The sequence below is a fragment of the Protopterus annectens genome, chromosome 11.part0, assembly GCF_019279795.1.
Source record: "Protopterus annectens isolate FY-2018-M chromosome 11.part0, PAN1.0, whole genome shotgun sequence".
Classification (NCBI taxonomy): domain Eukaryota; kingdom Metazoa; phylum Chordata; order Ceratodontiformes; family Protopteridae; genus Protopterus; species Protopterus annectens.
In genome coordinates this window covers 530,806,780-530,828,903 of record NC_056745.1, presented here as the reverse complement: position 1 = coordinate 530,828,903, position 22,124 = coordinate 530,806,780, and the positions used below count along the sequence as shown (strand labels likewise).

Here is a 22,124-nt window from a genome sequence, read left to right as displayed (position 1 = left end):
AGAAGAGATTTTTCAGAAGTGGGGCCCTCCTTGCTGCGACCTTTTTGCTACACCCCAAAACAGCAAATGCCCAGACTTCTTCTCTCTCTTTCCACTTTCAGGCCATCCCCCCAGAGACGCTCTAACCAAGGATTGGCCCCGGGGACTTCTTTATGCTTTTCCCACTTTTCCGTTGATTCCTCAAGTGCTTCAGAAAGCTACCGACTTGAGAACCAAGCTGATTCTCATTGCTTCTTACTGGCCTCGACAAATTTGGTTCCCGTTCCTTCATTGACCTCTCTTAGTGCAGCCATGGCATCTGGACCCAGTTCCAGATCTTCTGACCCACCAGTCGGGTCAACTGCACCGGTCCATTCGTTCCCTCAACCTCACTGCTTGGTTGCTCCACTTCCTTCCTTAGCCAGGCTTCCTATGATCTCTAATCCCATTAGGGATATCATAGTAGCTTTTCTAAAGCCCTCTACCAGAAGGATTTACTCTAGCAAATGACAACGTTTTTCCTTTTGGGCAAGGTCTAAGAACATAGATCCCTTTACTGCCCCTATTCAGTCAGTTTTGGGCTTCCTAGCTGAAATTTTTCACTCTGGTTCTTCTTCCACAGTTAAAGTCCAGCTGGCAGCAATCTCGAATTTTCATGTCGGATTTGCAGACCAGAACATTATGTCTCACAAACTTTGCAAAGCCTTTCTCAGAGGGATCTTCCTACTTAAACCCCCTGTTAGGGATCCTCCACTGCAGTGGGATCTAAATTTAGTGCTGGCATCTTTAATACTTCCCCCTTTTGAACCGGCTGCTACATGCTTGTTAAAATTTCTCTCTTGGAAGACACTCTTTCTAGTTGCTATTACTTCGGCTAGAAGGGTGCCTGAACTTCATGCTCTCTGTGTTCGTCCCCCTTACTTGGTCTTCCACAAGGATAGAGTATCTTTAAGAACTAATCCGTCTTTTTTGCCCAAGGTTGCTTTTAAGACGAATTTAAACCAATCTATTGATCTTCCGCCCTGTCAGAATAATTGGGAAAAAATACTGGAACAAAAATTGCATTGCCTAGATGTTCATCGCCAACTCAGATATTACTTGTACAGATCAAAGCAATATAGAAAGTCTGACCAGCTTTTTCTTTCTTATGCTGAAAATAAGAAAGGTCTCCCTGTTTCTAAGGTGACCTTATCCAGATGGCTGTCTTCCACTATTTCTTACATTTATCAGCTTAGGGGCAAACAGCTGATCTCAACACCAAAAGCACATTCTACCAGAAGCCTAGCCACATCTACAGCCTTTCAGGCTAGACTACCCTTAGACACTATTTGTGCAGCAGCCACTTGGGCCACTCCTCATACCTTCGTCTCACATTACAAATTGGATTTGGCCTCCAGGGACAGGGGAGTTTTGGTTCCACAGTTCTCAAGAGTCTGTTCCATTGAGCCACCCAGGATAGAGGTGCTAGGGACGCGGTCCCATCCAGCAAGAATGAAGGCGAGATTGACAACTTAACATTTAGAAGTTTTGTACCTACCATAACGTTCCATGTTAGTTGTCTTCTCTCGCCTTCTTTCTTGCGTCCCTCCCTCCTGTCCCCCTAGCCTGGACAGACCTTGAACTATCTTCTTCTCTGGGAGATTTCTCCCTTGGACACCAGTTAGCTCTGCACTTAGTTACCTGGGTTCCCCTTACAGTTTTTCTCAGGTTAGTTGTTCTTCTTCCCTTGGGGGAAGATAGTAGTTATTTCTTTTCCTCTGGCTACCAAACGAGATCTGGATAATCACCACCTTGCATCATGGGATATGGGGCTGCCTCGAGCTGGTGGAAGTGACTCTTGAGCTTAGTAAGTGCCGAGTCGGAGCCGAGGATCGGCTCCGAACCCATCCCATCCAGCAAGAAAGAAGGCGAGAGAAGACAAGTAACATGGAACGTTATGGTAGGTACATAACTTCTAATTATCAACCTATTCATTGCCCTGACAGGCAAATGTCTGCCAATAGGGAGTAGGCCAGTTGCTAGTCCCTTGGAGGTCCCCACCATTCCCATTTAATCTGTCCCAGTAAGAGGTCTGCAGACTGGCAGTGGCTGCCTGACTGGGGAGAGTTCCATGTTCCACATGTCTACTTCCTCTGACTCAGCAGCAGTACAAGCACCGCTACAAAAGAGTAAACCTGTTCAGACTTTTCCACCAGTGATTGTCCACCCATCTGTAGGTATCATTACTGTTGCAGACTTTGCCATCTGTTTCTCCATTCAAGATGTATGAGCTGGCATCAGCTTCTGAGGTCCATCCTCCCTTGCATGATCCCTCCAATACCTATATATATGGTTCACTTGGGTCATAATCCGGGCTTCATTCTGTTCCATGGTGCCAGGATTGTCTTACTTTTCATCTCGTGTGTTGCATGTACATATACATACAACAGTATCATAAGCAAATTTTATAAGCATAGCACTTAACTGCCTGCTTTTGCCTTATAGTTTTGGTCTTTTTCTTGTAAAATTTGTGGTCTTCTGTCAAATCCTTGAGGGCTATGGTCACGTAGTAATGACAGTCATTGACACAGTTTGTTGCAGCAAACTTCTACTTCGAATGCCGTCTTTAGGTCTACAACAACAAAATGCAATGTAGAATTAAAGTCAAACCTTGAATGATCCTACAAAAGCAAGTTTGGAAGGAATTTCTAGACACAAATTTTAACCACTATTAGTAGTTGAACAAACAAATGCTTGGTGAATTCTGCTTCACAATGATAGGAAGAGCCGACGCTGAATAATCAAAAAGTGACGTTGCTTTGAATGCTTAGCTACAACAAGACCGTTATCCCTGTGGTAACATTTCTGACACCTTCTGTTAAAAACCCAAAAGGCCAGAGCACTTTCATTCTTTTTATTCAACAGAACTTCCTCATAGTTAAAACCAAGTACACAAATCAAGTTTAAAGAAAGTACCAAATGAATCACACGATTATCCCTAACCGATAAAATGTTTGTCTGTTCCCTGTGTTCATCTTAGTTGCATTGTATATAAAACCATGTTCAAACAATGTAAACGGGCACTGACCACTCAGAAGTGTTGCTCTCTATTTGAAATGGTCTAATGTTGACTCGGCTCTGAATGTAATTGTTCTAGAATGAAAACATATTTCTGTAAAATGAGAGAATATGACTACTTTTAACAACTTTAAACAGTATTTGGCATTTAAAGTCTTTGTGCCATAAGAAAACATGTAATGTTTACAGTCTCATTGAGATCAGGTAACTTACCTGCCCGCAGTCAGAGATTCTCCGTTGCTTTTTTTAAAGCTGTGTCGCTATGTTAAACCCATTTAACATAGCGAAACAGTTTGTAAAAAGCAACAGTGATCTTGCTTTCTCCGTTGCTTTTGCCCACAGCTCTGATGTACTATGTAGGCATACGCATGCGCAGTACATCAGAACTGTCGCAGAATACCAGACAGCTGCGGAAGGGCAACAAGGAGGCATTATACAATGCCATTATTTAAGAAAAGTAATTATTTTTTTCTTTAAATAATGTCATTGTATAATAGCAATAACCCACTTCTGGGTGTGGGTAATGCTGGATTTACCCACGGTTGGCTTTGTTTGGCCACTCGGACTTCGCCCTCGTGACCAAACCACACCAACCTTGGGTAAATCCAGCATTACCCACACCCAGGTGTGGGTTATTGCTATATCGTTTTCGTATTGTGTCTAATTTGGTATAATTTAAACTATATATATTTTTTTGTTTTATTCTTAGACTGTAAAATTATTGTTCTTAAAATGTTTTGTAATACTCTAACTTTTCTTCTCGGGCCTCCCCTGAAAATGGGCACCTACCCATTCGGATTTTCCCAGTAATCAAATGTCAATAAATAAGTAAGAAGAATATTTAAAATTTCTTTCAGATTCTGATCCTTTGCCATATGTTATTTTTGGCTTTGTCTCTAGTTTTGAGCTAATAATTTCAGAGTGATGTCACGAAGTTCATTCAAAAATTAAATATTGCATTTGTTTTAAGTTCACAGAATGGCACAATTTTCAGTCAGGGTGGAATGAGTAAATCCCATCCAAGTTGCTTCCATAAATGAAAAGATGCAAAATAAACGTATACTGTGAAGCAAGGAATTAATCTTCCTGAGCCCTCCTACCCACTTGTGACATCAGCATACTGGAACTTGCCTTCTTTGAGTTAAGAATATAATTAAAAGAAGAACCGGTATAAAGAGCATTATGGTTTTATAACCTCAAAAGTCATCCCCAGGCCCCTGAAATGGAGAGGATATGCACAGTACTACCAAGTCTTAACACTTAAAACACAAACTAAAAAAGTGTCCAAATCACTTTAAGGCAAGAGAGTTATTAGGAGTACCCAGTCATTTCATCTTAGTGGCTGCTTCAGTACCTTAGCACTGCCTTTGCACTGCTTTATTTTTCCTAATTGGATGTAGCACCTCAGTTGCAGTTTTAAGAAGCAGCATCTTCCTATTTCTTAAGTGATCTTTCTATATAAAGAGATGTAAGCAGTCTCTTTTTAACCTGGTACTGATACTATATATTTGATTGTTTTCTTTCTTTCTTGACAGGGGTGAAGATCAGTTTAGCTGGAGCAGAGATGCAGAGCACAGCTAATTATCTATGGCTTTTATCAGATATACTTGGACAAGGAGCAACAGCAAATGTATATCGAGGACGACAGAAGGTATGTGAGATTGTCAGTTTAGTGCTCTGAAATGCACACAGTTTTTGCACAGGCATATACTTTTATATAAATAAATGCAACAATGGATACCAAATTGGATGGTACATGTTGTACGAGTTATAACTTCCAAAGGAAATTTGTCAGTAAAAGATGAGGCATGTGTACCATAGATAAGGGGTGCAACTTTTAATAGTATATAGTGTTACTTCATTAAGGTCAGTCTCAGGCTTTTAGTCTCGTTTTTGAAAGTTGTATTGAGGAATTCACATCATTTCCACCCTTGCTCCCTTCTTCCCCCTGCACATATGCCCATCCCAGGACTAAGTAGTATGTTCATATACCTTCTCACCCTGAATGAATGTGAAGAGCTCCTTACTAATTTAGAGAATCCATTAATTAAAAGTAACATGGTTATTATGAACGACTTTGACTAGTTTGCATTTGTTTTGGACATTTACTCTTCCAGTACTAAATATGGCCAGTAGCCCCTTGATTTCATCACTGCTCATTTCTTTAATAACCTGTGAATAAGACAGATGAGAAGAACATTCTTGGTATTATTTTGGACACATACCATCAGTCTTCCTTATTCATATATTACCCCTTTCTTTATTGAATCAAACTAAAGCAGTGGTATGTTTCTCTAAAACAAAGGATAGCCTTGTTTTTGTGGTACCACCACATTTTAGAAATGTCTGCTGCAGTGACTACCTTAAACCTCACAATTAATGGTGCTTTCCACCAAGAATAACATGGATGAAACTGTAAATGTCTCTATTGATTTTATTTGTTAATTATAAGTTCGTAGGCCTTCTAGAAGCTTAATAATCATAAGTTTATAGGTTCATAGGTTCATAGGTTTATACTAGGCTATCTGCCCTAAGGCATTTATAAGCCTAGCCCAAATTATTGTGGCTTACGCCACCCCTTATATGAAAAAATACTGTGCCCATTAGTTTGTTGTGCCTCTGTCCAGCAGTGACCCAGAGATGATTCCCGGGGTAAACCTACGATCTCCCATCCACAGGTCTAGATTTCTCTTGAACAGAGTCAGCGAGGTGCTCTGCCTCACATGGACCGGGATTTTATTCCACAGCATAGGGAGTCTCTGAGTGATAAATCTATCCCTCCAGCACGTCCTATTTATATCCGTGCAAAGGTTTAAGTCGCTTGCTCTAGTGGTTTTGGTGGATTTGGATATTTTGAGGTGGAGCATGTCCATTAATTCCGGGTTGGACATGGCCTTGTATGTCAGGCACATGTCACCTCTGAGCAGATGGTATGCGACTGAATAGAGCTGGAGTTTCTTCAATCTGGCAGCATATGACAGATTTTGGAGTCCCTTTATCCTTTTGGTGAGGAACTTTTGGGGTCTCCAATTGCTGCAGATGTCGGGTGAGATACATCCCGAATGGGGCATTGTACTCGATCATTGGTCTGATAAGTGAAGAGTACAGGGGAACAATGACCTCACTAGATCTGGATGTGAATCTCTTCATGATTAGGTGGGCAATGTAGAAGGTCTTTCTAACCACTTTAGCAATGTGAGTGTCAAAAGAAAGGCCACTGTCAACCTGGGTCCCCAGGTCCCTGATAACCTCTTCTGTGCTTAGTGGATCGCCACCTATATGGTAGCTTGGGGTTACCTTGTTTTTCCCGAAGGGTATGACTATACATTTTTTGGCGTTTAACTTCAGGCCATGACTCTGGCACCAGCTATCTGTTTCCGTGAGTCCCTTCTGAAGGATATCCGTGTCCGATGCACTTTCCACTATGGCACCCAGTTTGCAGTCATCTGCAAACTTTGTCAGCCAAAGTCCTCCCATGTTGGCCTGTACTTCTGAGAAGTAGATGCCAAACAATAGGGGGCCAAGGACCGAGCCCTGTGGGGCACCACTTGTGACTGGCTTGGAGTCTGACACAGCGCCAGCAACTCTAACCCTGTGGGTTCTGTCCTTAAGCCAGGTTGCAACCCATCTTGTGACATATGGGTTTACATTTAAGCTGGTAAGTTTTTCTACAATACCCGAGTGGGGTATTGTGTCGAAGCCTTGCAAGGTCAAGGTAGGCTGTATGGACTGCCTTTCCTCATCAATGGCCATGGTGACTACTTCGAAGACGTCGACCATGTTCAAAAGGCATGATCTTCCCTTGACAAAGCCAAACTGGGTCGGGTCCAATGTCTGCAAGTCCCCTATATCTTTGTTTATGAGCTCCATTATGATCCTCTCCATAGCTTTGCAGACTAGACTTGTTAAGCTTATGGGGCGGTAATTACCAGGGTCCAGAGGCGCCACCTTTGTGGAGTGGGACCACAGTTGCCGTCGCCACTCCTTGGGCACGTATCCTGTGGTAAGGCTGAGATTAAACAGCTGCCTTATGTGTGGGTTTAATTCCTCATTTAGCTCGTAGCACACAGCCGGGGACACCATCCGGTCCCATTGATGCTGTGTTTTTAGCTTTAGAGAGAGCAGCTTTCACCTGCGCATTTGAGATGTCCGGGAGGCTACACTCTGCTGGGATAGTTATCTCTCCTTTAGGGGAGAGGGGTGAAGTTTGCACTGAACCTGTCTGCCAGTATGTTGGCAATGTCTGTGGGTTCAGTGATTTTGTATCATTTTGGACTAATTCTGAGCATATCTGTGAGTTTCCACCCAGGTTCCTAACATAGCTGAAAAAGGCCTTATGATTGTCCTTTGAATCCATGGCAATTTTCTCTCAAAATTGGCCTTAGTTGATTTTATGAGTGCTCGATTTTTTTTACTAATAATGATCAGGGTGACTTCCTTTATGGATTTTGTTCTATCATGTAATAGCTTTCTCCTCTTATTGTAAAGTTTGTTAATGGCTGGGGTCCACCAGACTGGACGCTTGCCCTTTGTGGAAAGAGTCTTGGTTTTATTTGGGATTGCCTGATCCATGCAGTCCTGGAGGTGTTCATAGAAGGCATTTGTAAGGGCTTCCGCAGCTTGGGTTGTGGTTTCCTCTGACTCAGGGGCCTTGAAGGATACCACACCAGTCTTGAGTAGTGTGAAGTTTGCTTTAGAGAAGTTCTTCACTATGGTCTTTTGTTTGGGGTGGGGGATGTGGATTTCCAGTGAGATTAGTTTATGATCAGATCTCACCAATGAGGGATATACTTCCGGTGTGGAGCATTTTGTCCCCATGTTTGTGACAATGAGATCTAGTATATTTTCTCCTCTCGTGGGAACAGTGACTAGCTGTTCCATGGCATTTGAATTTATGAACTCCAGGAACCGTTGGGCTAGAAAGTTAGGGCTTGAGTAATGTTCCCAGTCTATATTCGGGTAGTTGAAGTCACCCAATATGATGGTGTTTGGAGATACATTTATACCCTCCAGTGTCTTCAGGAAGGCTGTGTGGGGTTCCTGAGTTTGTTTTCTACTCTCCGTTTATACATGAAGTCCATTTTTCAGGAACTTACTCACTGCCTTTTGAATGTAAGGGAAGGTTTACCATGTAAACACTAGAAGGTACTGTGTAACGTATTGTATTTATTTTTAGTTTTACTGTTTCTCGATTTGGTGCTCATCTTGGCATAAACTTTGAAATAGAACTGGATCAGACATTGCCTTAATGACAAGGCAGGGGACACAAATTTATAGACTTAAGAAATGGGCTGTAATGACAGTTCCCAAAGCTTTTCTAAATACTTCATGATTTGCCAACTCTTTGATCCTTCTAGTAAGGAATTATAGTACCTCATTTTTGGGGGTGGCTTTTTTGAAGAGTGCAAAATATAGTATTGAATGCAATAATGAGTCAGATGACTGTGGACCATAATTCTTCTTAGAATATTTTAGAATATGCTTTTCTGACTTTAGCAGTTGCATACTGGTCAAAGTTTATATTATTGTGTGATGTTGACCCTAGATCTTGAATAATGAGGTCAGTTGGTTATATGACTTGGGCTATTTATTTCACAATCTTTATTTTTTTTTGTTTAAATTCTCCAAGTGTTTTGGGTTTCTAATACCATGATGGTAATGGACCCCATTCCTAAGTCAAAGTGCTATTAAAGTCCATTAAATTAGTATTGCTTCAGTCTTTGATGTTAGCCAGAAGTACTCTTTGTAGCACCCACAATGTGTCCAGTAATGACTCCTTCTGCAGTTGGTACAGAGTTACATGTATTGGTAACATATTGAAATAAGATTGTAAATTCTTTCTTTAGAAGACCCATTATTCCTACTACAGTTGAAGCTGTCTAGGTATCCTTCTTCCACACTGCCCTCCTTTCTGCCTGAACATCTTTGTATTTTATGACTTTGTATCTTGTTGTATGCAAGACACTGTAGTCACTGCAATTTCAGTGGTCAATGCTACTTTTGTCTTCTTTTCATGGACTACTATATCTGGTTTTCTAGCATCTATCTTTTGAACTGTTGGTAATGGGTGATCCCATGTGATGTAAACTTCATCATTTTCTATAATGCTTTGTGGCTTATTTGTTCACTGTTTTTTAATTTCTCCAAGTCTTTTGGGTTTCTAATACCAAGACCGGAATGGACCCGATTCCTAAGTCAAAGTACAATTAAAGTTCATGAAATTAGTATTGTTTCAATCTTTGTTCACCAGAAGTGCTCTTTGCAGCACCAGCAGTGTGCCCAGTTATAACTCCTTCTGCATTTCATATGGAGTTACATGTTTTGGTAATATATCCAAGTATGACTGTAGATTATTGTTGTATAAGACCTGTTGCTCCTGCTACTACTGGAACTATTTGGGTATATTTTTTCCACATTGCTCTTGTTTCCTGCCTGCAAATCCTGATATTTTATGACTTTGTCTCTGTAAGCAAGACACTAGTCACTGGGTGTAGCAATTTCAGTGACCATTGTTACTCTTGTCTTTTCTTGGACTACTGTATCTGGTTTTCTCACATCTGTTTTTTGAACTGTTGGTAATGGGTTATCCCATGTGATATAAACTTCATTATTTTGTATGATGCTTTGTGTTTCATGTTTCCATTGTTTTTCAGCTATTGCAGTACCATAATCTTTGCACAATCCCCAGTGTAACAGTCTTGCTACATTATTATGCCTTTCAGTATCCAGTCCTTCTGCCATTAGTGTGTCACAGTCGGCAACAAGGTTTGCAACTGTTTTCAGTTCTGTTTTACAAAACATACATTTGTCTGTTTCTCCCACATGTTCAAAGGACTTTGTAAACCAACATGTACGTAGCACACTATCTTGGGGCACCGATATTAACCTTTCGTCTTTTGGATTGAATTCACCTCTCCCCATTCCTATGTTCGATCCTCATCGAAATGAGGTTCTTTCAGGAGTTTTCTATACTTGCGGCCATATTTATGCATTTTCCACATTTCTTGATTTCTCATCTGATCCTTCACCTTATATTCTTTCTTTTGTTTTTGGCACATTTATTTGCTGCCCGATTTTTATCTAATTCTGGTTTGATTTCCATTGATGCTGGATACTTCTGGTAGTCTACGCAGGGGAGTCCTCTTGGATTTATTCTCCTCATGTTTCAAAACTTTCACTACATTTGGGTCTTGTGAGGTCAGAAAATGTGTGCAGTCCCATGATTGCAGACCTATACATGTAATCAATTTCAAGGAGTCCCATACCTCCTTCAGAACGGGGAATATGTAGTCTTGGTAAGCATTTTTTTTTTTATAAATCGTTTGAGCATGAAACATTTTTCTTGTTTTCCTATCTGTCCAATATCAATCACGCCAAAACTGGTAATTTAGGACAGAAAGAGCAAACTGGTTGAATGTTGTTCCTAGATGTCCGCAGTGTTTTCAGAATTAACTTAAATCTTCTAAAATATCCTTACTAAGTTGTATTCACATGTGTTCATGTTTTATTGTTGATCCTTTATCACTTCCCAAATATTTATACACTCCTTCTTACCCAAGTTCTTTTATATCACATTCTCGTCCAAAACTGATGATGTTATGTGATCCTATCTCGCCTACATTCTGAATGATGGGTTCGGAGCCGATCCCTCGGCTCCGACTCGGCACGCTTATGCCAAAGAGCGAAGTCTCTTATTGGCTGAGCTTACTATATCCCAGGATGCACCACCATCAGTCCCCCAGATCTCGTTTGCCGCTTAACTGCAAGGACGTGGTCTCGAGCTGGCTGGGCTGAGTAGCTTTTATTAACTACTTTTTTCTGTCAGTTTTTGTGCTTGTATTTCACAAAAGCCGTTTTAACGGCTATTGCTGCCTATTGCTGCCTGTTGTGTACGATTGAGTAGTGGAATTTCTTGTGTGTGATTGGGTAGAGTTTGTTTCGGCCCCCCTTTCAATCCAGGGCCTTTTCGGTCAAACTGTATAACTGAACTTTTTAGTGTTTTAAAGTTCCCGGTTATTACACCTAAGGTTGTGTTTTACACTGTTTCTGTAAGCCTTCGGTTTTTTGTCATAGCGATTCTACAGTTGTGAAATTTCCTGTCAGAAATTGTTTGACATCATGTCTCAAGCCCCTAGGCCTTCGGGCTTTAAAAAATGTACTAAATGTGCTTTTAAGATGTCTGTTACTGATGACCATCTACTTTGTGTTTATTGTTTAGGGGCAAAGCACTTGCAGGAGTCATGCAGCGTATGTCACGCTTTTTCCTCTAGGGTCCTCCAGGAGAGGAAAAATAAATTAATTCTTAAAGGGTTGATTAAACCCTCTTTTGAAGAAGCCTTGTCTTCCGCTCCGACTCCTGCCAAAAAGAAAAGGGCTTCGGCTCCGACCAGTTCGTCGGATCCGACTGCCAAGAGACCTAGGCAGGCCTCCCCTTCGGCTCCAAAGACTTCGAGCCGAGGTCGAACGGTCTGCCTCGATGCCTCCAGTATCGACTCCTGGCTTCGGAGCCGATGGCTGGGGCATCGAGGCGGGTCACCTTCGCCGGCTCCACTGCTCGGAGCCGACAAGGGTCGCCGCTCAGACACTTCCTCCTCGGCGCCAAGTCTACCTCGGCACCGATGGAATCTGGTGTGTGTTTCCTCGGCGCCGATTCTCATAGAGTCGCCGAGCCGGGTCCCCTAGTCCCTTGGGGCCGAGGAGAGGTCTTCTCGAACCCGTTCTGTTTCCTCTCGGTCTTCGAGAATGTCGGATTCTGATATAGACAGGGTGCTCCAAAGACTTTTCCAGTCCCCAGTCTTCCAAAATTTGTTTCGGCTCCGACCCAGTTGGCTTCGGAGCCGATGGCCATGACCCACCCCATTGTTATTCCTCCTCCGACTGCTTCGGCTCCGTCGGAGCAGGTGCTCTTGGAGCCGGTGGAGATCTCAGGGTCGGCTCCGACCCTTACTCCAACCCGGGCCCTCGGGTCCGAGTTTGGTACGCTGGACTTCTTCGGCTGGACCCGAGGGTGATGTTTCGGGACCGATGCTTTCGGTTCCGAGCCTCCCTCTCGGTGCTTCGGCTGCGGGACTTCCGTCTACTATCATGGCCCCGGAGACTGGACGCTCCCAGGATTCTGGAGGTCCGGCTTTCAGAGCCATGAGGAGTGCCTTGGCCAAATCCTCTTCGGCCATCTCTCCGGTTTTACCAGCATCTTCCCTGGGCGTGGAGACTGGGTCTTTGGCAGTTCCCCTGTCCGTAGCCAGCGGAGCCCCGAGGCCTGAGGTTACCCCCAGTCGGGGTTCCTCTTCCTGAGGGTTCTTCGGAGTCATCTCCAGAGGAACCCCAAGGAAGAGATCGTGCAAGAGGAAGCACGTGGACTCCCGAGTCTATCACATCGGACACGGATATGGATGATGCAGAGGGGTCCCCTAAGTCGTCCTCGGATGATGTCTCCTTTGCAGACATCTTAGAGATCCTCAAACAACGAGGCGGCTGGATGTCCAAACCGCCCTCTGCGGACGGATCAGTGCTCCTCAAGGCCTTTGGGGCTCAGCCCTCCGCCTCCTGGGTATCTCCGCCTTGACGAGCTTCTGGATTTACTTTGTCGAAGGGCGTGGGAACACCCCGATACTGTGGAACCAGTCCCTTCTCTTCCAAACAAATTCTTATCTGCTTCCCCGAGAAGGAGTTCCTTACTAAAGGCGTGGCTGTAGATGCCATGGTGGTGGCATCTGCTACACAGCAGGACGTGGCAGAGGCTTCAACGTCCATCCATCCTCCTAATAAGGAGTCTAGGAGTATGGATAGGTACGGGAAGCGCACCCTGACTTCAGCGGCCTTTACCTTAAGGTCTCTGAATTATTTGGCACATTTTACCAGGCTTCAGAGGGATCTGGTCAAGGAGTTGTCAGACTCCTCTCGGGTAACCTACCTGAACAGCTAGCCCAGTCCGTTAGCTCTCAGTTGGCTATCCTTACGTCAATTGCTAACTTCGTCCATGAGGCTCATATCCTATGCGGCCGAAGGCGGGTAGAGCGGCAGGCACAGGCGTGGCTCTACGTGACAGGCCTGGCTCCGCTTGTGTCAGTTTCGGAGGCCTTCAAGTCTTCCTTCGCCGACGCTCCCTTTGATGGGTCCTCATTGTTTGGACCCAAGGTGAAAGACACCCTTACCCGCTGTGAGCAAGAGGGAAAAACGTTATCTGCCGTAGGGGCCCGTTATTCCACTCCCTTCGGCCTTACCCCAAGGCCAAAGGAGGGGAAAATGTGGTTCAAAATCTCGCAAGTTTTTCTCCCAACAGCAGGAAGATTCCCGTCCAGAGGCAGAGGGCGGGAAATTTTTCAGGGAGACGCCGTCCCAGAGGCGGCAGAGGGCCCCGCAATTCTGGAGACCGCGAGTCCTTTCGTGGCTCTTCAGCCTCCCACACGACATGAGGGATTGCCCGGCTGTGCTGCTCGAGCCAGTCGGGTGTCGTTTTGCCAAGCACCTAAAAGCCTGGGAGTCAATCACTCAGGACAGATGGGTGCTTCGGATAATTGCCGGAGGTTACACCATCCCATTCAAATACTCACTCCCTCCGTCCAAGAGAATCCCGGACCCACCACCCAGTCAAAGGGAAATAGCAGCCGCAGAAGCTTCAAAGCTGCTACAAAAAGGAGTCATCCAACCGGTCCCCACAGACCAAATCGGATCAGGAAATTACTCCAGGTTCTTTTTAGTGCCAAAAAAGACAGGGGACCTGAGACCAATATTGGATCTCAGCAGACTGAACCTATCCGTTCGAAATCTAAATTTCGAATGGTCACGTTGCAATCCATTCTCCCGTTGTTGGAGAAGGATGTTTGGATGTGCTCCATAGACCTCAAGGACGCCTATTATCACATACCGATACATCAGGCGTCCAGAAGGTATCTGCGCTTCAGCCTGGGAGCCAGTCATTACCAATTTTGTGCTCTGCCCTTTGGTCTCACCACAGCCCCCAGGGTGTTCACCAAGTGTTTGGCAGTAGTGACGGCTCACCTGAGGAGCCTTGGATTCCAAGTGTTTCCCTATCTCGACGACTGGCTCCTGACTGCCACCACCAGGCATCTACTTATGGACAACCTCAAAGCCACCATCTCCTGGGTGTTTCCCTGGGGATTACATTCAATTGGTCAAAGTCTGTCTTGCTGCCCTCTCAGCGCATAAAGTTTATAGGAGCAGAGATAGACTCAAGATTGATGCGTGTCTTTCTTCCTGCCGAAAGGATCCGAACCTTACAGGGCCAAGTTCAAGCTCTGATCTCGAGATCCAAAGCCCCAGCCAGGATGGTCCTACAGGTTCTAGGCTCAATGTCTGCCACGGTACTTTTAGTTCCTCTAGCAAGGTTACACATGAGGATTCTTCAGTGGCTCTTATCAACTCAATGGTCCTTTCAAGATCTTCCCCTCAATCATCACATCATGATTACGGAATTATGCAAAAGGGACCTGCGCTGGTGGCTTCAGACATCCAACTTGGATCAGGGAAAACCCTTTGTTCTCCCTCCAGTGGTTACCCTGACGACAGATGCCTCCCAGATAGGGTGGGGGCATTGTCTGGGCAGGCTAGTTCAGGGCTCCTGGCTTCCGGACGAAGCTCTTCTCCACATCAACGTGTTGGAGATGAGGGCTGTACTTCTATCCCTACAGGCCTTACACAAGTTCCTTCCTCAGGGCATCATCGCCATCCACACAGACAACATGTCGGTGGTTTGGTACCTGAACAAACAAGGAGGGACCAGATCGTATCCCCTTTGCAGAGAGGCCATGAGAGTGTGGGAATGGGCTGTAGCTACCAACCGCTTCTTGGTAGCGACCCACATCCCGGGAAAGTCAAATGTATTGGCGGACAAATTAAGCAGGACAATTCTCTCTCCTCACGAATGGTCTCTAAACCGCACAGTAGCAGCCCAGGTTTTCAAGAGATGGCGGACGCCGTGCTGCGACCTATTTGCGACTCCACAAAACACCAAGTGCCAAAGGTTCTTCTCCTTGATTCCTCATCAGGAAGTACCGCCATGGATGCTCTAGCACAACCCTGGCCAACAGGGTTGCTTTATGCTTTTCCTCCAATTCCACTCCTTCCCAAAGTCATTCAAAAGCTTCTCAGCTAAGGTCTTCAATGATTCTGATTGCCCCATACTGGCCTCGTCAGATATGGTTTCCTTACCTGAAAAAGCATGCAGTGGACGATCCGTGGACCTTAGACCTGATCCCGGATTTGCTAATCCATCAGTCGGGACATTGGCATCAGTCCCTTCAATCTCTGAAATTGACAGCTTGGCTCCTCCACTTCCGACCTTAGTTAGAAGTCACACACTAGACCCGGAAGTTGTTCACATTTTGTCTTGGCCCACAAACCCACCACTAACAAATTGTACCTCAGTAAGTGGAAGAGGTTTGCTATCTGGGCTCAACTCAAGGGCTTAGACCCTATCACTGCTCCTGTCCCAGAGGTTTTGAAATTCTTAACATCCCTATTTAATCAGGGATCTTCTGTCTCAACTATTAAAGTTCAACTAGCTGCTATTTCTAAATTCCATGAATCCACGGATCCTCCTTTGATGAGCAGCAGGCTATGCAAAACATTCATTAAAGGTGCGAGTCTGTTAAGACCACCAGTTTTTCATCCTGCACCTCCGTGGGATCTTGATTTAGTGCTTCGCATTAACATCTCCCCTTTGAACCGGCTGCTACATGCGAATTAAAATATCTGTCATGGAAAACGGCATTCTTAGTGGCTATTACTTCGGCAAGAAGAGTCTCAGAGCTTCAAGCCCTGTCTATTAAACCACCATATCTGATTTTCCACAAAGATAGAGTATCTCTTAGGCCTAATCCATCCTTTGTCCCAAAGGTCTGCTCTAGTTTCTGTCTTCAACAATCTCTAGAACTACCAGTTTTCTTTCCAAAATTCTCTAATGAAGCAGAATACACTCTCCATAAATTGGATGTTCACAGGCAATTACGCTTCTATTTAGACAGGACTCAGCAACTTCGTAAGTCAGACCAGTTGTTTGTGTCCTTCTCAGATAATAAATTGGGCCAAACCATCACAAAAGCTACAATCTCAAAATGGATCAGATTGCATAACTCAGGCCTATTCTTCTTCAAATAAGCAACTTGCATCATCTATCAAAGCTCATTCTACCAGAGCTATGGCTACTTCTATAGCTTTTCATTCCAAGCTCGCTATTTCGGAAATTTGTGCTGCGGCTACTTGGTCCAACCCGCACACTTTCATTTCCCACTACAAATTGGATGTGGCATCTAAAGGACGAGCTTCATTTGGTTCCACGGTACTCAGGAGTGTTTTCCAGTGAGCCACCCAGGATTCAGGTGCTAGGACGCTGTCCCATCATTCAGAATGTAGGCGAGATAGGATCACATAACATCTTTTAGTTATGTACTCACCATAACTTCAGATGTTTGGGATCCATCTCGCCTACATTCCTGATACCCACCCTCCTTCCCCCTACCTTGCAGATCAGAAGAGATAGAACGGTTTTGAGCTCCACTGTTTTTATCTTGTTTCATCTGACGATGTTATATAAGCAGGGTATGCATGTGTGCATGTATGCGGACAAACTAGATCTGGGGGACTGATGGTGGTGCATCCTGGGATATAGTAAGCTCAGCCAATAAGAGACTTCGCTCTTTGGCATAAGCGTGCCGAGTCGGAGCCGAGGGATCGGCTCCGAACCCATCATTCAGAATGTAGGCGAGATGGATCCCAAACATCTGAAGTTATGGTGAGTACATAACTAAAAGTTTTCTTGGTGCTGCAGCTTTCCTGCTTTAAAAGTTGCTTTTGCACACTTGTCAAGACTAAATAACATTATGTTGTTGTTGTCTTTCGGCTTTTCCCGGTTAGGGGTCGCCACAGCGGAACTCCGATCCGCTAATGATTGGCAGTATATTTTCATGGTGCCAAATGCCAGCTCGTCGCCCAACCTTCAGCGAAGGCACACCCATTCACGCATGTCTTTCGGAACGCCACTTGACCCTATTACCTGAAAAAGTTTTGACTACTTGCAGTTTGCTTTCAGTTCCTCATCTAATGAGCTGCACAGCTTTAAATCATTGATAGAGAAATTGAGAAGTCCTTTACAGTTTGTTATAGCCATGATCTAATCTGTTAAGTAGACAGCTTAATGCGTTAAGGGCAAGAGAATAGCAGCGGTGACAGTGAGTCACCGTGGAGTATCCCCCTTTGAATTTTTATCCCTGGAAGAATAATTTGTCCTTTATTATGGCTTGATTACAAAGTGGTCTGCCACTATTTCATGGTCACTGTAGTGTAATCGATCAGTGTAGGGTGCATCTTGTACATTTTTATGCACTCTTTTATCCATGAATTTGGGATACTGTCAAATGCTTTTTTGTAGTCAATCCATGCCATACGTAGATTTTTCCCTTTGCAGTTCTCCATTATGACTTTATTTAGTAACAAAATGATCCTTTGTTCCATATGACTTTCTTTTATTACACGTTTTTGTTCTATCGCCATGATTGATTTTTCTTCTAAATGACTGTAAACTCTGTCGGCATCAATTCCGGTGTATAGTTTATACGTTATCGGAAGGCAAGTTATTGGTCTAATTTTTAGGATAACTTGCAGGTTCACTGTTAAGTAGGAGCATTGTTTTTCCTGTTGTTATCCAGGCTGGTGTCTGTTTGGGGTGTGCATATAAACAGTTCTTACTCGTGGCTAAATCTTCATACAAAGATGTAATATTTTTAGCCAGAAGTTAAGTACTGCATCTTTGCCTTTGATTTTCCATTTGGAGGCTTTTCTTAACTTTCTTTCAATCTCTCTGACTGTTACTTCATCCCATTTCATATCCTGTACATTTGAACTTGTTCTTTCTGTTACTTTTTCTATCCATTTAACATCTATGGTATGTTCCACATGGTTTTCATAGATATTTTTCCAAAATGCATCCATTTCTTCTTTTTTTGGCAGTCTTTCAAGTCCTGTTGCCTTGTTTCTCAGTTCTCTATAGAACTTTTTGGGGTGATCAATAAATTGCTTATTTTGTACTTTTTCTGTATATTTATCTGCATATCTTCTAAGTTTTTCCATCTGTGCTGAGAATTTATTTGCAATTGTGCAAGGTAGATCCTGATCTGTACTAATAGTGTGCGTTGCTTTTATCACATCTGTCTTTGAGTATTTTTGTTGATCTGTTCCCTCTTCTATACTTTTCTAACAATGATACTTTTTGTCTTAATTGCGTTTATAGTTTTCTTTGTTCAATACTTCCATGATGGTATTTGATTTCCCTGCTTCCTTTCCCTTACTACCCCGTGCTCTTGTGCTAAAACTTTCTGTTATTAATTTAGCTGTACAATAATATATCCTGTTCTACTTCTGTTTATATTGCATGGATCTATATGGACAGTCCTAAATACTGTGTTAATTTGTTTTGCCAAACTTCTAACTTTTTGGGTTTTGTTGACCTTTTGTAGTTTTTCTTTCATTGATCTTAATATGTCTATCTGTCTCTTAAATTAAGCAACTCTTCTCAGTTTAGAAGAAAATGAGCTAAGAGGACACATTTTTTGTTCTCCATTTTCTGCAGGTCCTCTATAGAAAGTTCCACAGCATCTTCCTTTGGCACATTCTTCAATTTCATCCTGAGTCCACTGTTGCTCTGTTATATGAGAAATCACTGGCCTATCTCTCCTCAACATTGACTGTGTCAGACTTGTCACAGTTTCATGTTTCTTCCCATGCTGTATAGTTTGCAACTGAAATTTTGTACTGGTTTCCTGTAGACATTTCCAAAATATCTTCATATGGTGGCTGATCAGTTGCTTCCCATTCCACTGGTTTCTACTTAATTTGGATGTCTATTACTCTGTCCTGCTGTGGTGTTTTCTGAGGTAGATTTTCTACACTAAATTTTTCATTTTGCAGGTGCTCCTTAACCACAGATCTGAAGTTGTTTTCATTTGATCTTCAACTTGTAGGTATACAAATCCAGTATGGATCTGACTAGGATGCATTTTCCAGCATCAGAGCCAAGCTTCTCCCCTACCCACAATGCCCTTGTCTCCCTCCTCCCCTCGTATCTCATTTGCCACACATCTAGCTAGCATTGTGGTCCGTTGCTCCTGGTAAGTAATTTATCAAAAATGTGTCTATCTCTTTTCAACTTTCTGTGGCTTTTTTAGGTTCTTGTTACTTCTAGTTTATCCCTACTCTTCTTGTGCCCAGGTGTTTGTTTTCTAAACCCTTTGTATTTAAAAAAAAAAAAAAAAAAAAAAAAAAAAAAAAGGTCCCTCTCTTTTCCTTTCTTTCCTTTCCATTTCCCTCTCTAACTTAGGGTGTGTGTGTGTGTGTGTGCGCGTGCGTGCGCTTTCTGACACCATGGCTGACACCCCTAAGCCATGGTTTTGGAAATGTACAGGTTGTGGCCGAAAGCTTTCCCCTTCTGATGGCCACACTCTGTACATGGTTTGTCTAGGGGTCCCCCCCCCTGGACACCACCTGTTCGATCTGCGCAGGATTCAACCTCCGTGCATTGATAGACAGGAGGAACAAGTTGATACTCGGGGGTCTCCTTCCTCCAGCTTCCTCTGCGGACCCTGCTTGAACTTCCACTTCTGCTGCTGCTTCCTCTGCCCCAGCCTCTGGGTTTCAACCTCCCATTAAGAGGGCCGGGGACGGGGAGAATCACAAACACAGACTGTGATAGGCCCAGAAAGCAGTCCCCCGACTACGCTTCCTCGGCTGAGCCTCCGGCTAAGTCTCACCTGGCTGCCAGCCCGGGCACCCCTGTGCTCCATTCGCCCTGCTTTTCCCCTGATATGGAGGTTTCTCAGGGCCGATCCCCTTTATTGGTCTCTCCCCGACACCACTCCAGGCCAGTTTCTGTGGCTTCCTCCTCTAGGTTCACCCACAACCTCTCCAAAGCAGAGGTGGACAGGATGATGCGGAAATTCATTTGGACCCAGATCCAGATGTAAGTCTTGCCTGCTTCCTCTAGGGCTGGGAGCATGCAGTCCGACTTTATGCCCCTTACTCCTTGTCCGATCCAACCCCTGGCTTTGGAGTCCTTGGGTCCGAGGCCCCTTGGTGTCAAGTGGTCAACACCGATGGTACCTTGACTATGATCATTGCCCTGAGTGGTTCGGCTCTTGACTAGCTCGGAGCGGCCTGGCTCTCGGAGCCATAGCCTTGGCACTGAATTCAAGGATGTGGTATCAGCTTCGGGGCTTTTGGAGTTGAGCCTTCCAGTCTTAGAGTTTTGGCACCTGGAGGCTCGGGTCTGGCTCTCCTGTCGACACAGAGTTATGGACTTGATCTTGGTCCCAGCTTTCAGGATTCATTCTTTGATTTCAGCCTGATGGTGAGGGTCCTCTTGGTCCCATTGAGACCATTGATGCTGTCCTCTTCTGAGTCTGTTCTGGCTCCCTATCTTTCTGGTCTGGATTCCGCCATCCTGCCCCTCAGGGACAGCCTGTTGCCTCTCCACCCCAGAAAGTTCCTCCACAGGCAGAAGTTAGCGAGTCCTCCCCAGAGACCCCTCCCCCCCCAAACTTAGAGGAATGTGAGGGTTCCCCTTGGAGACATCATGGAAATCCTTTGCCATCGTTGGGGGTGGGGGTGAGTGGTATGTCCAAAAACCCAATCCTGATGAGTCAGTGTTTCTGGCTGCATTTGGCACAGGACCCTCTACCTCTTGGGTGTCCCCTCCCGTGGATCCACTTGTGGATTTGGTTGCATCTCTGGCATGGATGGAGCCTGACATGGTGGAGCCCATTCCTAAGCACCCTGATAGGATTTGTAGTGTGCCTTCAGACAAGCAACATTGGTCTAAGTGGTCCCCAGTTGATGCCATGATGGTGGCAGTGGCCACCAAGAGAGTCCCGGACCATTTGGCACATTGGTTTATGCTTCAGCCACATTCGCTGTATGTGTGCTGAACTACATGGCACCACACTTCAGCGAGACCTGGTCAAGGAGGTCGCTGAATCTATCCCAGGGTCCATGTCGGTGGAGGAGCAGAATGTGTTTTCCTCCCGTATGGCCACTCTCACTTTAGTTTTCTAACGCTCTATGTGGCTTCTGTCCCATGCTACCAAAGGCACTGTTAGAGCGGCCGGTACAGGCGTTGCCATCGGGTGTCGCACCTGGCTCCAGTTTTGTGCATTCTCTGAGCCCTTTAAAGCGTCGTTTAAAAATGCCCCGTATGATAGTTACACTCATTTTGGAAGGACTGTGTATGAAACGCATTGGACCAGAGCGAGAAAGACGGGAAGACCTTGTCTGCCATTGGGATCCTCCTCTTCCCAACCCTTCAACAATCCTTTTCCCAGAATCAGTGAGAGGCGAAGATGTGGTTCCGGAAGTCTCAGGGCTATTCCCATGACACTCAGGACTCGCGCTCCCCCAGAGGCAGAGGGGGATATGACAGATGCCATCCTCATGGCAGAGGAGTTCCGGGGAACCAGGGTTCTCAGGATTCATTCCTGGAAGACCTGCAGAGCAGCCCTGAAGGGTTGCCTGACTATTCATCTCTGGAGGTTGTCGGGAGACATCTCTCGCTACGCATAAGAGCGTGGGAGTCCATTACAGACAATCATTGGGTATTGCAAATCATGTCCAGAAGATACTAAATTCCCTTCATTAAAATGCCAATCCCACCCAAACACCTCCCGGATGTTCCACCCGTGCAAAGGAAGGAAGTGGCACTGGAAATTTCCAAGCTGCTCGAAAAATGAGTCATTCAGCCCGTCCCCCCAGACCAGTCTGGATCAGGCATCTATTCCAGGTTCTTTTTAGTGCCAAAGAAGACGGAGGATGCAAGACCCAACCCTAAACCTGTCAGTTGCCAAGACAAAATTCCAGATGGTGTCTCTCCTATCTGTTCTGCCCTTCCTGTAGACAAATGACTGGATGTACTCAGTGGAGCTCCAGGATGAGTTCCATCACTTCAAAATGGACAGGAATCCTTGGAAGTTCCTCAGCTTCCGGCTGGAGGCCAATCATTACCAAATCAGAGCGTGACCCTTTGGTCTCACCGCCACCCCCAGGGTGTTCACCAAAGTGATGGCAGTGGTGGTGGCTCGCCTGCA

General features: G+C 44.7%; 1 protein-coding gene across 3 annotated transcripts in view; it reads left to right on the top strand.

Moving 5' to 3' along the window:
* Positions 1-22,124, top strand: part of TBK1 (TANK binding kinase 1) — a 3,544,425-nt gene that overhangs the window by 100,407 nt on the left and 3,421,894 nt on the right. For all 3 annotated transcript variants that reach the window (XM_044088041.1, XM_044088040.1, XM_044088042.1), the window contains exon 2: positions 4,572-4,687. In XM_044088041.1, coding sequence (XP_043943976.1) covers positions 4,601-4,687 — 87 coding nt within the window. In that variant the 5' untranslated portion in view covers positions 4,572-4,600. The remainder of the gene's footprint in view (positions 1-4,571; positions 4,688-22,124) is intronic.